At 45.5% G+C, this 16,018-nt stretch overlaps 1 protein-coding gene across 1 annotated transcript in view; it reads left to right on the forward strand.

Moving 5' to 3' along the window:
- The window catches only part of LOC147117257 (contactin-associated protein-like 2), a 1,950,749-nt gene that overhangs the window by 1,926,150 nt on the left and 8,581 nt on the right, over window positions 1-16,018 (forward strand). The window contains exon 22 of the mRNA XM_085988072.1: window positions 14,210-14,284. Within this exon, the coding sequence (XP_085844198.1) occupies window positions 14,210-14,284 (75 nt within the window). The remainder of the gene's footprint in view (window positions 1-14,209; window positions 14,285-16,018) is intronic.

Raw genomic sequence — 16,018 nt, forward strand, 5'->3', positions numbered from 1 at the left:
TCTTATAGCAGCTTGTCCTGCTCTGTGTGGCCTCTCTTCATTCTCTCAGTCACGCTCAATTCCAAGAGAAAGGACTACCAGGCCAGCCATGTCTCGAAGCAACTTGTTTCAGCACAAGCTTCTAAATCAACAAAAAGTACTTCAGCACCAGCTAGCACACTATTGAAACTTTAGGCAAGTATAGGAAAACTCAAAAAACGCGTACAATTGCACCAGCAGCCATAAGAAATAATCCAGCCACTAACCTGTAAGTAGTTCATGATCCCTTTAAGTAGAGTTGGTGGGGGTCCTTCATGCCGTTTAACATTGTGTTCAGCTGTGTGTGGTTAAGACAGTGTAGGCTTGGAGCATGACGTTCGAAAATGGCACCACTGGCGTCAAATCAGCGTTACACACTGATTGATGTCATAATCTGCCTGCTTTGCATGCTGCCGGTGGTCGTTAGGGATGTACATGTAAAGCCCTTTACCAAGATGGCGTCCGGCACACTTCCCATCACACGCATCTCTGATGCCATTTTCGACCATTGCGAGGCTGCGTAGCACCTAAACAAAAACTACGCTACAGAGCCCAATTTCTCCCCATTCAGTCTAATTAGCACTGAAAATTACATCTACTCTCAACTCAGAAAAAGAGTGACATTATTATCTGAAGTTCTGCCAAGTCTCCTTCCCTTCCAGCCACTGGAGAACATGAAAAGATAAAAGAAAATGCTATAAAGATGAGAAAAACTGAACAGCAATTGAGATGAATCGTTAAAAAAGGTTGCAAGAGGCTGATCATTGACTTGAGGGGTGTTGATATTACTTTGTTAAAAGTTCTGTTAATTGATTTCCTATAAATAGGATGCATACCTTGCTTTATTGTGCGAGGGAAAGTCAATAACCTAGATTTTCTGACCTAGACTACCGAATTTGACATCAAAATGGAGTAGCCAGGATTGATGAAAATGAAAATGTCTTTGTTATGCAAGGCATTCATGTGTAATGGTAATTCAGACATGGTAAAACAACATCATCTTCAATGTTCATCTTCCCATTCTTCCACAAGAAATGGGCCTTTAAACCCCAAGTTTGAAATCACCTAACCGCTATTTCTTGATTCATCCTGACTTCAGTTTTTACAGAATTCCGCCCACTTGGTGCTTGCTCCATTTTCTGCTGTAATTTCCAGGGGAAGTCACCTGCCCAGCTTGGAGTTTGCTGGCGCAAATTAGAAGGGGGAAAAATTCAGTTGGTTTGCGCCTCCCGTTAGCGCCTTAAGAGGGCGCTAATGGGGCGCAAAGCAACTAGCGCCCGGGCGCGGCGATATCTGCACCTCTCGCGAAATTGACCAGACATTTTGCGGTGGCGCTAAACAATACCGCCTGATCTCCTGCACACGCAGATCTTGACGTCATTTGAGCGTGCAACGCTCTTCTGGTGCCCCGGAACGGAAATTGAGTGGCGCCCCCCTCCTTTCCGCCTGGCACAACCAACGACAGGTAGACTGGAACGCTTCCCAGTTGCTGTGGGGCTGGGGGGCGCTATTTAAAGGAGGCCTCTTCCTGGCTTTTTGTGTGGTAGACATTTTTGCACCACTCGTTCTGAGAGAGAGAGAAAGAGAGACTTCTGCATTGAGTCAATGCTGTGTGAAGTAGTTTTGGCTTCTGACCATAACTTTGCAGGTACTTTGGTTTTTGACCTTCATTACTTTGATTGCCAAGAGACTATGGGAGGTGCACTAATTGGGGGCGTCGTCCTGCGCCAGCAGATTCGGAGGCCACAGAGATGCAGAGAGCGAGTGGCAATCATGGCCAGACGGAGGAGGGCCAATAGGCCTCTGTACAGGAGACCTTACCCCCCCCCCAGGGTATTTCGTCAACAATTCTCCTACATTAATATGACTGAGGAGCAGTGTTTGCGAAGGCTGCGCTTCAGCAAGGAGGTGGTCACTGAGCTCTGCCACCTGCTGCAGCCAGATCTGCAGCCTCAACTGAGGAGCAGGACGTCTCTGTCGGTGGCAGTGAAGATAACAGTGGCTCTCAACTTTTATACCACCGGCTCATTTCAATCAGCTACTGGGGACATCACCAATATCTCCCAGTTCGCGGTCCATTTCTGCATCCGTCAGGTCACAAATGCCCTCTATAAAAGGAGACGAGAGTACATCTCTTTCCCCATGACCCCGGACAAGCAGCAAGAACACGCAATGGGCTTTGCGATGATAGTGGGCTTCCCCATGGTGCAGGGCGCCATTGACTGCACGCATGTGTCTTTGCGTGCTCCGCATGAGTATGCAGAGGATTTCCGCAACCGAAAGGGGTTCCATTCCTTAAACATGCAGTTGGTCTGTGACCACAGACAGCTGATACTCGCTGTGAATGCCTGCTATCCTGGCAGCAGCCACGATGCATACATCCTGCGCCAGACTACTGTAGCAGAACTTTTCCAGGCACCGCATCACCCAGGTGGTTGGCTTCTCGGGGACAAGGGATATCCTCTGTGCACCTGGCTGATGACATCACACACAATCAGCGTGCTCAAGCAACGGTTCCGCTGTCTGGACCATTCTGGAGGAGCCCTGCAGTACTCGCCTGAGCGAGTCTCCCACTTCGTTGTTGTGTGCTGCATGCTGCATAACCTGGCAATCCTTAGGACCCAGTCAATGCCACCAGGAGGAGGAGGAGGATGATCATCAGCAGCACCAAGGCAGGAGGGAGGCCCACAATGTAGAAACTGGAAGGGCCGTCCGTCAACGGCTGATAGCAAGCCGCTTCTAGGCCCCTGCTGAGGAAATGGCTTCTGCCAATGAGAACAACATGAATGAAACCAACCCGCAACCCCTAAGCCGGCCAAGGCAACAATGATTGCAAGAACAAACATGTACATTTTGAATAAAAAATGTATTTATTTTACAAACTCTGTGTGTGTCATTTCTGCATGACGAACTAATAGAAAGAAACAAAAAAAAAGTCATTAACATAACTGGTTCTCATAACATGGAGATAATGTCCAAAACACTAAACAAAAGTTTGACCACGAACCTCGGCCTTTAATAAAAAAATGAACAACATTTTGTCACACCTCCTACTTTTTGCCCTTCGAGGGTGATCTCCTTCCCTTGCACACTTCCCCCCTTCCCACCCTACTGCTCCTCCATAATGGGGCCCCAGTGGCTGCAGCAAGGCTGGTGGAAGGCTGCTGATTGTCACAACCTGAGACTGCAGATGCCCTTGAAGGACGGCCTCGACCAGCTCTGGGCCTGGAGGGCCCGGCTGCAGACTGCAGCAACTCTGCATGGGCGGCAGCAGTCTGTCCTACAGGCGGTGGCAAGTGCAGTGGAGAAGTGACAGTGGTGGCAGCAGGAATGCTGTCATCTTGAGAGAGGACAGCAACTCCCTGCTCGACCGACACACTGGCACTCCCATGGGGCAGCACTTCAGCATCCGGAGCAATCTGCTGGAGCACAGATTGCTGGCTTGCTGTGGCGCGGTGAGAGCCCTGGGGAAACGTGTCCAAACCAGCAAGGATGGCAGCAGTCAGTGCTCGCGTGGCCTCAATCTGAGTTTGCATGAGAGCAGTCAGAGATGGGGTCATGGCAGCCAGTGACTGAATTGCAGCACTAAACATTTGCGCGGTATCCGCCTGTGCTACAGCGAAGTGCTCCACACTCCTTGCCAGTGATTCAATGCATTCGGGCACCCTTCCCACTGCACCCATGAGCTCAGTGTGCATGTCCACCGCCTGAGTGTTCATTTAAGCGATGAGCCGCTCCTCCTCTGCGTCCAGTGCAGTAGGACTCGCTGGCATACTCTCCCTCCAGGGAGAAGGCCCCCGAGCTTCCCTACCCCCATCGCATTGCTGCAGCCCGCTGGATCCTGGAGCTTCACCCTCATCAGACCCTTCCCCCCTGCTCCCCTCCAGGGAAGGCGTGTTCCCAGTGTGGGCATGGGCTTCCTCGGGAGAGGGTGGCGCTGATGCTCTGGCTTCAGCTTCCTCCTCGCCTGCAGCTTCACTCACATTGACAGCTTGAGGGCCCGTCTTCTCAGCTGGTGAATCACCATCTGAAAACAGGGAGGTACAAGAGTGGCTTTAGCATGAGGACAGGGTGGCAGTAAGGGAGGAATGAGTGCAGCGATTTAGTAAGTTGGATTGAAAGCGTCAAAGGCTGGTGTTGTGAGGGACAAGTGGAAGGAGAGAGGGCAAAAAGGTGATGACCTTACCATTGCTGTCCAGAACGGGGTCGGCCTCTCCAGTGGTGACGGGACCGACCATCCGGCTTGCCACAATCCTGTGGTCGTGCTCCTCAAGATCGCTGAGGGCTTGCAGCTGAGGCCGCCCTCCACCCGTCCGTTGCTGCTGTCTCCTATTATGAGATAGCTTGGCCTGCAACAAAAAGGATGGCGTCTGAGTAATATACAGCCATGGTCTTGCCTGATGTGCCTCCCATAGATGAATAGCCCTTACTGTATGCAGCCATGGTCTTGCCTTATGTGCCTCCCATAGGTGAATAGCCCTTACTGTATGCAGCCATGGTCTTGCCTGATGTGCCTCCCATAGGTGAATAGCCCTTACTGTATGCAGCCATGGTCTTGCCTGATATGCCTCCCATAGGTGAATAACCCTTACTGTATGCAAAGTGTGGAATGTGCATGTGTGTTTCATGAGAGGGCCATAGGTGTTGGATGAGTTTTGGGCATTTGGGTTTTAAGACCCTCTGGCCATTGAGTGAGGTTGAGATGGAGGGATGGAGAGGTATTGAAAAAAAGCCACTCACCCTGATGACCTGAGTGAGGTCGTTGAACTTTTTTCTACATTGTATATGAGTCCTGGGCACCATGCACCTGGAGGAGACGCTCTGTGCCACCTCCCTCCACACTCTTCTGTAATCGCGTGGCAAAGGCCTCCTGCCACTCTCTGGGTACAGTATTGATCGTCTGCGCTCCACCGCGCCAACCAGAGCCTCCAAGGCCCGCTCGCTGAAGTGCTGTGCTCGCTCCCTGGCCCTCCATAGTCCTTGGCTGCAAGATTTAGGTACAGGTCTCTCCAGGCCGAGATTCAAGGCTCCAATGAGCAGGGTGAGGCAGGAGAGCAAGATCGACCCTCCCCTTTAAGAACTGTCCGGCGCCAGTGTGTTTGTGTTCCATGGCTAACTGACAGCACCTGCGCTGCGCCCGCGCTCTGAGGTAGCGCCTCACTCCTCAGCCTTAGCGCCTTAAGAGAGGTGTGTAGCGCCTGATTTAGCGCTCCAATCACCTCCAGAGGCGATAAAAGCCAAGTTTGCCGTGAGAGGCGATAATTAGCGCCAAGTGCTAAACTTTGCACACGGCTGATAATCGCACCCCAAACGGGGCGATACTGAATTTTTCCCCCTAATAATTTGGAAATATCACATACAAAAGCAAATACTACAGATGCTGGAAATCTGAAATAAAAACAGAAAATGCTGGAAATACTCAGCCGGTCAGGCAGCATCTGTGGAGAGAGAAACAGAGTTAATGTTTCAGGTTGATGACCTTTCTTCAGAACTGACAAAAGTTAGAGATCTTGCAGGTTTTAAGCAAGTGCAGGGAAAGGGGGGAGGGGAGGAAAGAACAAAAGGGAAGGTCTATGATAGGGTGGAAGGCAGGAGAGATTAAATGACAAAAGGTATGATTGTACAAAGCAAAAGGAGATGGTAATGGGACAAGTAAAGAAACAAAAGATGGGTCTGGAAGAGGTGTAAATGGGAATAGCAGAATCATCAACAGCTGCCATCTGAAAAAATGGGGGCAGATGTTATGATCTGAAATTGTTGAACTCTATGTTGAGTCCAGAAGGTTGTGAAGTACCCAATAGAAAGATGAGGTGCTATTCCTTGAGCTTACGTTGAGCTTCGTTGGAACAGTGTAAGAGGCCGAGGAGGTCAGAGTGGGAGTGCAGCGTAGAATTAAAGTGACAGGCGACGGAAGCTCGGGGTCACGCTTGCGAACTGAATGGAGGTGCTCTGCAAAGTGGTCACCCAATCTGCTTTTGATCTCTCGTGTAGAGGAGACCGCATCGTGAGCAGCGAATATAGTATACTAAATTGCAAAAAGTACAAGTAAATCGCTGTTTCACCTGGAAGGAGTGTTTGGGGCCCTGTACGGTGGGATAGGAGGAAGTAAAAAGGGCTAGTGTTGCATTTCCTGCGCTTGCATGGGAAGGTGCCGTGGGAAGAGGAGGGGGTGTTAGGGGTGATTGAAGAGTGGACCAGGGTGTTACGAAGGGAACGATCGCTTCGGAATGCTGAAAGGGGAAGGTAAGATGTGTTTGGTGGTGGGATCACGCTGGAGGTAGCGGAAATGGCGGAGGATGATCTGTTGAATGTGGAGGCTGGTGGGGTGAAAGGTGAGGGCAAGGGGAACCCTATCATAGTTCTGGGAGGGAGGGGAAGGGTGAGACTAGAAGTGCGGGAAATGGAATGAGCATGGTCAAGGACTGTCAACCATGGTAGAGGGGAATCCTTGGTTGAGAAAAAGGAAGACATATCGGAAGCACTAGTATGGAAGGTGGCATTGTCAGAACAGATGCGACAGAGGCGGAGAAATTGGGAGAATACAGGAAGCGGGGTGGGAGGAAGTGTAGTCCAGGTAGTTATGGGAGTCAGTGGTCTTAGCTGAACTTGTTCTCACGTTGAACAACTTCTCCTTTGACTCCACTCACTTCTTCCAAATAAAAGGTATTGCTATGGGAATCCGCATGAGTCATAGCTATGCCTGCCTTTCGTGCGATCTGTGGAACACTCTTTGTTCCAGTCCTACTCGGGTCCCCTTCCTCACCTCTTTTTCTGGTACGTTGATGACTGTGTTGGTGCCGTTTCCTGCTCTCGCCCTGAACTGGAAAATTTCATTCACTTTGCTTCCAATTTCCACCCATCCCTCACCTTCACATGGTCCATCTCTGACTTTTGCCTTCACTTCCTCGACTTCTCTGTCTCCATTTCTGGGGATAGGATATCAACCAACATCCACTATAAACCCACTGACTCCCACAGCTTACCTGGACTACATTTCCTTCCACCCCGCTTCCTATAAGGGCTCTATTACATTTTCACAATTTCTCTGTCTCTGTCCTGCAGGCAGATTTTAGGGAACTAGGAGCGAGATTAAAAAGCAGGACTTCAAAGGTAGTAATCTCCAGATTACTCCCAGTGCCATGTGCTAGTGAGTACAGAAATAGGAGGATAGAGCAGATGAATGCGTGGCTGGCGAGATGGTGCAGGAGGGAGGGCTTTAGATTCCTGAGGCATTGGGACCGTTTCTGGGGGGAGGTGGAACCTGTACAAGCCGGACGGGTTACACATGAACAGATCTGGGACCAATATCCTCGCGGGGGGGTTGCTAGTGCTGTTGGGAAAGGTTTAAACTAGCTTGGCAGGGGGATGGAAACCTGAGAGGATTTTCAGAAGGGAGAGAAGCAAAGCTGGAAATGGAAGGCAGAAAATTAGTAAGCGAGTTTGGAAGGCAGAGGAAACAAGGGCTAGGAAATAGACAACAAGGCAGTTTGGCAGTGCTAAAAGGTATATACTTCAATGCAAGGAGTCTAGGGAATAAGGGAGATGAGCTGAGGGCACAGATAGACACGTGGGAGTATGATATTATAGCCATTACTGAGACATGGCTGAAAGAAGGATAGGAATGGCAGCTCAACATTTCTGGTTACAGGGTTTTCAGGCGAGACAGAGAGGGGGACGATGCCGGCGTTGAAGTTAAGGAGAAAGATAGTGAAATACTGGATAGGATAAACATAGTAAGAGAGGAAGTATCAAGGGGTTTAACATCCTTGAAAGTAGATAAATTGCCAGGGCCGGATGAAATATATCCGAGGCTATTAAAAGAAGCAAGGGAAGAAATTGCGGAGGCTCTGACCATCATTTTCCAATCCTCCCTGGCTACAGGAGTGAACATAAGAACATAAGAAATAAAAGCAGGAGTAGGCCAATCGGCCCCTCGAGCCTGCTCCGCCATTCAATAAGATCATGGCTGATCTGATCCTAACCGCCAATCTACTATCACAGAACCATCTCCTGAATCTAACAGAATTAGACACACGAAATAGGAGCAGGATCAGGCTACACGGCCCCTGGGCCCACTCCGCTACCCACAGGGCCATGACCGATCCGAACCTAGACTCATGTCCAAATTCCTGCCCGCTCCCCATAAACCTTTATTCCCTTTACTTCTAGGAAACTGTCTATTTCTGTTTTAAATTTATGTAATGATGTAGCTTCTACAGCTTTTTGGGGCAGCATATTCCATGGACCTACCACCCTCTGAGTGAAGTAGTTCCTCCTCATCTCAGTTTTGAAAGAGCAGCCCCTTATTCTAAGACTATGCCCCCTAGTTCTAGTTTCACCCATCATCGGGAACGTCCTCCCCGCATCCACCCGATCCAACCCCTTCACAATCTTATATGTTTCAATAAGATCGCCTCTCATTCTTCTGAACTCCAATGAGTAGAGTCCCAATCTACTCAACCTCTCCTCATATGTCCATCCCCTCATCCCCGGGATTAACCGAGTGAACCTTCTTTGTACTGACTCGAGAGCAAGTATGTCCTTTCTTAAGTATGGACACCAAAACTGTACGCAGTATTCCAGGTGCGGTCTCACCAATACCTTGTATAACTGAAGCAATACCTCCCTATTTTTATATTCTATCCCCCTAGCAATGAAAGCCAACATTCCATTGGCCTTCTTAATCACTTGCTGCACCTGCATACTAACCTTTTGAGTTTCGTGCACCAGGACCCCCAGATCTCTTTGTACTTCAGTACTTTCCAGTTTCTTGCCATTAAGATAATAACTTGCTCTACGATTTTTCCTGCCAAAGTGCATAACCTCACACTTTCCAGTATTGTATTCCATCTGCCAAATCTCTGCCCACTTACTTAGCCTGTCTATGTCCCCTTGCAGGTTTTTTATGTCCTCCTCACTCACTACTTTCCCTCCCATCTTAGTATCATCTGCAAACTTTGAAATGTTACACTCGGTCCCCTCCTTCAAATCGTTAATATAGATTGTAAAGAGTTGGGGACCCAGCACTGACCCCTGTGGAACACCACTAGTTACTGATTGCCAGTCTGAGAATGAACCATTTATCCCAACTCTCTGCCTTCTGTTAGATAGCCAATCCTCTATCCATGCCAGAATATTACCCCCAATCCTGTGATTTTTTATCTTAAGCAATAATCTTTTGTGTGGCACCTTGTCAAATGCCTTTTGGAAGTCTAAATACACTACGTCCACTGGTTCCCCTTTATCCACCCTATATGTTACTTCCTCAAAGAACTCCAGCAAATTTGTCAAACATGACTTCCCCTTCATAAAACCATGCTGACTTTGTCCTATTAAATTATGATTATCCAAATGTCCTGTTACTGTCTCCTTAATAATGGACTCCAATATTTTACCTACCACAGATGTTAGGCTAACCGGTCTATAGTTTCCAGCCTTCTGTCTACTGCCCTTTTTAAAAAAGGGTGTTACATTAGCAGTTTTCCAGTCTGCCGGGACCTTTGCTGAGTCCAGGGAGTTTTGGAAAATTATTACCAATGCATCCACAATCCCTACTGCCACTTCCCTCAAGACCCTAGGATGTAAGCCATCAGGTCCAGGTGATTTATCCGCCTTGAGTCCCATTATTTTACCGAGTGCCACTTCCTTAGTGATTTTGATCATGTTTAGCTCCTCCCCCCCTATAGCCCCCTGTTTGTCCAGTGTTGGGATATTCTTAGTGTCTTCTACTGTAAAGACTGATACAAAATATTCAGAAGTGGTGCCAGAGGATTGGAGAACTGCTAACGTTATACCATTGTTTAAAAAGGGAGGAAGGAATAAACCGAGCAATTACAGGCCAGTTAGTTTAACCTCGGTGGTGGGCAAATTACTGGAATCAATTCTGAGGGACAGTATAAACCTTCATTTAGAAAGACACAGATTAATCAAGGACAGTCAGCGTGGTTTTGTTAAGGGAAGGTCGTGTCTGACTAACTTGATTGAATTCTCTAAAGAGGTAACAAGGAGGGTCGATGTAGTCTACATGGATTTTAACAAGGCTTTTGACAAGGTCCCACATGGCAGGCTGATCAAAAAAGTAAAAGCCTATGGGATCCAAAGGAGAGTGGCAGATTGGATCCAAAGTTGGCTCAATGGCAGGAAGCAAAGGGTAATAGTTATGGGGAGTTTTTGCGACTGGAAGGTTGTTTCCAGATAGACCTGTCAAATATATGAATGGAGATCACCCCAAAACACACTAAAACCTAAAAAAAAATTTTTTAAACTATCACATTTTTAAAATTAGTTAAAATGACATAAAATTTAATATTTTAAACAAAAATTTATTTTTTGAAAAAGGTAATTAAAAATATTTACGGGTCTAAAAATAAACGTACCTTTTTTAAAAGTATTTTAAAATTATAAATGAGTGAAAATTTTTTTTTTTTTTTTTACTTTTTTCAACTCTTATGCTGGTAAAAGCAGGCCTTATGCCTGCTTTTACCAGGCGTAAGATTTCTAAGGGTTTTCTGCGGGCGGAGGTTCTGCAGAAAGTGGAACTCTCCACCCGCATAGGCCCTTTTCTAGGGCAGGCGTGCGATCTGTCAAGAGCATTCTTGACAGATTGGAAATGCCAGTTTTCAGCGCATGCGCTTCGCATGCCTGAAACCGGCCTTTCCGATGTCCCTACAGGTGTGTACACAGCCCGTACACACCCGTAGGCATCGGAATATACAGGCCATTGTTTTGTAGACAGACTTACTACTACTTGTAATGGTTCATTTAGTTTCATTTTGCATGCAACTAACCTCCTGTCATTTTAACAAATAGCTCGATCAGATAAATTAGCCTATGAGTTAATTTTCATTATTGCTCAAATTATTTTGATTTGTTCTGTGGGCTTTTTTGGTGTTGATGCATATAATTGAGCACAGATTAAGTTACCAAATATAATGTACTTACAATGAATTTAGTAGTTGCACAATTACTGCTGAGTTGGAATTTTTTAATGGAATGAATGCTGTGTAAAACTCACATGAATTCTTTGGGTTTTTCCACTTAAATCCAGGCAGCAGAGGAGGCAGGACAGGAAATAAAACCTTTTTTGTGAGATAAAATTATTGTTTTCTTTTATTTGCTTCCATAATTTATTTCCTGTAAAGATAGCTAGGGCAGGTCATTCCATTCTTATAGGAGCAATAGCCCGTTTCCCGCTCGCATGCACTAATGGTAAAATTTAAATGTTATTGTATTTCAGGTGCAAGTATTTGATTGCTGCCTTGTGCAGAACATCTATGGGAAGTCTGGCTCACTAAATCTATTCCTTCCCTGACCACGTGGTTAGGTAACATAGGGGGAATACCAACTGAATACAGATCAAACATGCGCTAATTGAATGGCGGAACAGGCTCGAGGGGCTGAATGGTCTACTTCTGTCATCTGTTCCAAACTGCCGACTGCCTCTTTCTTGCCTGAAAAACAAGCAGAGTAAAATCTAGTGGAGAGCTTGGACACCCATTTGCCCGCCTGATTCAAGTTTCACTAAGCCTTTAAGTGGCCGCCAAGTACTCCCACCCAAAACAAGCAGGAGGCTGTTTAAATATGCAAATCAAGGCCCTATGCCTGTTGCAGCACACCAATTGCAATTTTCATGGAAAACTGGGTGGAGCATGCAAAGTGCATGCTCGTTCCACTTTTTACAGATATTAGGAGACCGTTACTGCTGGAGACCACACCAAAAAGTTAAGTTGTTTTTAAAGAATTCTGTGAAGCCAGGAGGAGCATTTGTGCTCCTCCTAGCACTACAAAAATCTTGCAACCAGGCCGTTCTGTCGTCCTCTTCTAGATAAATTACATCGACTGCATTACCCTTGTCTACTCTCTCTGTTACCTCTTCAAAGAATTCAGTGAAGTTGGTCAAGCAAGACTTTCCCTTTTGAAATTCATGCTGACTATTTATTATTATATTTTTGGTTTCTACATCTTTTGCTATTTTCTCCTTTAGTAGGGATTCCATTTTTTTTCTACTACCGATATTAAGCTGACTGATTTATAGAACATATATCCAGGGGACTATCTCCCTTCTTTAAATATAGGTATAACGTTAACTATCCGCCAGTCCTCTGGCACTTCACCTTTTTCTAACGAATTATTAAATATGTGTAATAGTGCCTCTGCTATCTCTTCTCTAGATTCTATTATAATGCGTGGATATAATCCATCCAGATGAGGGGTTTTATCCTCTTTGAGTTTGATTAGTTTATTTAATATTGCTCCTCTTTTCATTTTAAATAATTTCTAATCTCATCTTCCAATGTCATGTCCACCTGATATGCCTCCCTTGTAAATACTGAAGCAAAGTAATTATTTGCTATTTCTGCCTATTTGATGATTGAGTGATTCAAAATATTTCATGCCATTATGACTATCACAACTTTGCCCATTTGGGGAAAAACGTAGCACATGGTAAAATTTAAACCCACCACCAGTGTCAGTGCCAATGACTACCAGGTCAAGTATTGCATGGCTACATTTAACGTAGAGTTTTCTTTTCCCCCACAATGCACTTCAACCTGACTCTCAGAATAGCACCCCTAGTGAGCTGGCAAAGTCTTCCCTCTGCTGGCTGCAAGGGCCCTACGCAGAATATTTGTCAATTCTCAAACCAGTTCTAGTGCATGTTTGCCTGTAGTGCCAGCTACCTGCAAGTTGCCATCTCATTTAGTTTTGCACTATTTCTGTACATACTATAAGGCTCTCATCCCGTCAGTCTAAGTTGGCAATGAGACTAGGTTCCAAAGCTGAAAGGATAGCATACTAACTGTGCTATCCAATCCCTTAGTGTGTATTATCTGTATTCATCAGGGAAAATATGTTAATATAACTAAGCTGCATTGTTCAAAATGGCACTGTACTGTTGTTTGGCAGCACAACTTTACCAAATCTTTGGCTCAGTGCTATGTATGGATATTTAAAGCTTCTCACCTAGGAGTGGTTACCTTGTCTTGCTTGATTTGATGACAGTGTGGAAGAGATTGAAATTGATTGACTTCAAGACAGAAGACTACATTTTAAAGGAATTTTGATTCCCTAAGTAAACACGACTTCAGCCAGTCAACACAACAGGAGGCAAGGTCATTCCAACACAAGTTAAAAATATGGAAGAATCGGCAAAACTCTAATGTTTACACCATTTTTCCAGGGTTTCCACAGATCTTTCACCAAAGTTACAGTGGACGATCGAGAGAAGCCTCGCGGAAATTCTACTCTATTATCCTTTTTTGGTATTACACGTTAGTACAAGCACAATACTTCTTCACTCAGTCCATATGATTTCTTTGCAGGAATAATCTGTGTGGCATAGAAAGAAGGAAAGATTTGTGTTTATATAATCCTTGTGTATCTCAGAAACATCTCAAAACACTTCATGTGCAATGAGCTACTGCGGAGAGCAGTGATTCTTAATGCAGCAGACGTTGTGCACACAACCATGACCTCACAAACAACAATGAGATGAATGATTAGTTCATCTATTTTTGGTGGTGTTTGTTGAGGAAGGCATGTTGGACAGGATTCTGGAAAATGTCCCTGCTCTTCTTCAAATATTGCCACCTAAACCACCAAACCTGTTGATGGGAATTCCATTTAAATCATATTTAAAAGACTGCACCTAAAACAATGCAAAATTCCCTCCATACTTGCACTAGGGTGTCAGCCTATATTATTTGTCCAAAAATAATCTAGTGGGTGCTTGAACCGACAAGCTTTTGATTCAAAAATGAGAGTGAAAGCAAATGAGCCATGCTGATCAGCATATTATTGAGCTTTGCAAAAAGAAAAGTGTTTGTAAAAATATCCTTATAGTGTTAAAGATGTACATTGTATTTAGGAACTCTATAGTTTTTTAATGATACCTACAGAAGTCAACAGCACAGAACAATCCTGCCAGAATTAGCTCACAAAGTCAGTACTAATGTTGATGAATAGACTGCTTGGCACCAACCCTCTATTGTTAATTTCTTAATGGAGATACTGATGATGTGTCTGAGAGGTTTAAGTAACCTCTTGTTTTTAAAATTCAGACGCTTCCTGCGTAAGCTCTTCAGCTCCTGGGAGTCACCATCTCTTTTTCGCTTTGCCTTTACCGAAATCAATCTAATTAACCAAAGAATAGTTATTAGGTTTCTGACATTGAGTTTCTTTTCATTTTCAGCTAGTGCAGAGTTTCCATACAATGAAGAGAGCGCCATCACAGATGGAGTGAATCGAAATTCGGCAATTATTGGTGGTAAGTGTCAGAGTATGAACTCGGAAAATCACCCAGTATGAAACAAATTGCTGGAAATAGGGGCTTCCCTTTTATGGGTTAGACTGAACTGCATAAAAATTATCTTCGTGTTAGATGCAGTTGCCGAGAAGAACCTGCGTCATTCATGATCATCTGAGATCTTAGTGTGCCCTTTAGTTGGACCCAACCTTGTTCTCAGAATTTCATGGAGGTGAGTAAGGTTCAAGAATTGGTATCCCTAACTATGACATTCAATTGGGAAAGAGGATGGGATCTTCCTTACCAATATACTGTATAACTATTTATAACGTACAGTGAAATCATTTCAACATTGAATCATAAATATCAGTACAATACAAGACTTTCATTCTTATAATATTAGCAGCTCAAGCAGTACTAGGAATCCTTAAAATTGAGGCATTGCTGGACCGGGAGCCATTGTAGGTCACAGATCGAAGGAGTGATGGGTGAATGGGACTTGGTGCAAGGTAGGATACAGGCAGCAGAGTTTGGATGAGCTCAAGTCTACAAAGGGTGCAAGATGGGAGGCTGGCCAGGAGAGCACTGGAATAGTCGAGTCTAGAGGTAACAAAGGCATGGTTGGGGCATTCAGCAGCAGATGAGCTAAGGTAGGGACGGAGATGGGCAATGTTACAGAGGTGGCAGTAGGTGATCTTGGTGATGGATAGGATATGGGGTCAGAATTTCAGCTCGGCATCAAATAGGATGCCAAGGTTGTGAACAGTTTAGTTCAGCCTCAGACAGTTGGCCAGGGAGAGGGATGGAGTTGGTGGCGGGGACCGAAGACAATGGCTTTGGTCCTCCCAATATTTAGTTGGAAGAGATTTCTGCTCATCCAATACTGGATGGCAGATAAGCAGCGTGACATCAGAGGCAGTGGAGGGGTCGAGAAAGGTGGTGGTGAGGTAGAACTGGGTGTCGTCAGCATACATGTGGAACCTGGCACGTTTTCGGATGATGTCGCCGAGGGTCAGCGTGTAGATGAGAAATAGGAGGGGCTCAAGGATAGATCCTTGGAGGACCTCAGAGGTAATGGTGCAGGAGTGGGAAAAGGAGCCTTTGCAGGAGATTTTCTGGCTATGACTGGATAGATAGGAAATGGAACCAGGCCTTGAATGTTTTTAGTTGCCATACACAGTGACAGACATCTAAGTGATAAAAACAGAAAATGCAGAAAATACACAACAGGCCATTTAGCACCTGTCTAGAGAAAGGACATGTTATGATGTTTCACAACTGAAGACTAAAAGATAAGCAGACATTTTAGTAAAGGATGCTGACATTTAAAGATAAATGGCTGCATAGGGGCAGTTAAAAATGTAGCCTTTCATAAGTTTGTAAACAATTCTGTTCTCTATTTGAGCTTTACAAAGGCTGTGTGCGGCGCAAGTGGTTGACAAGATAAACACAGAGACAGGAAACTGAGTCTGTGGGCAAGTGATGGCGTGGCATAGCACTTGTTTCATAGCTAATGAAATGAAAGTACTGCATGAGATGGGTGTGAGGAAAATTTCCCTTTTTGGCACTCTGGGGCACCCTTCCCAGAGGGCAGCATGCCTGACAGATGATGGCAGAAAATGAGGAGGAAATGGTCTTGACTGTCGCTGGCAATACCCTGTGCGTTGCAGGTTAGCTGCAGGACAATTTGAAGCAGATAGCACATATCTACAACTGGCTCCATGCTGACCTGAAGCCTGCGGAGGCAATTTCTAA

The sequence above is a fragment of the Somniosus microcephalus genome, chromosome 5, assembly GCF_052327205.1.
Source record: "Somniosus microcephalus isolate GS21.2 chromosome 5, FLI_Smic_1.0, whole genome shotgun sequence".
In the NCBI taxonomy this organism is placed as follows: Eukaryota; Metazoa; Chordata; class Chondrichthyes; order Squaliformes; family Somniosidae; genus Somniosus; species Somniosus microcephalus.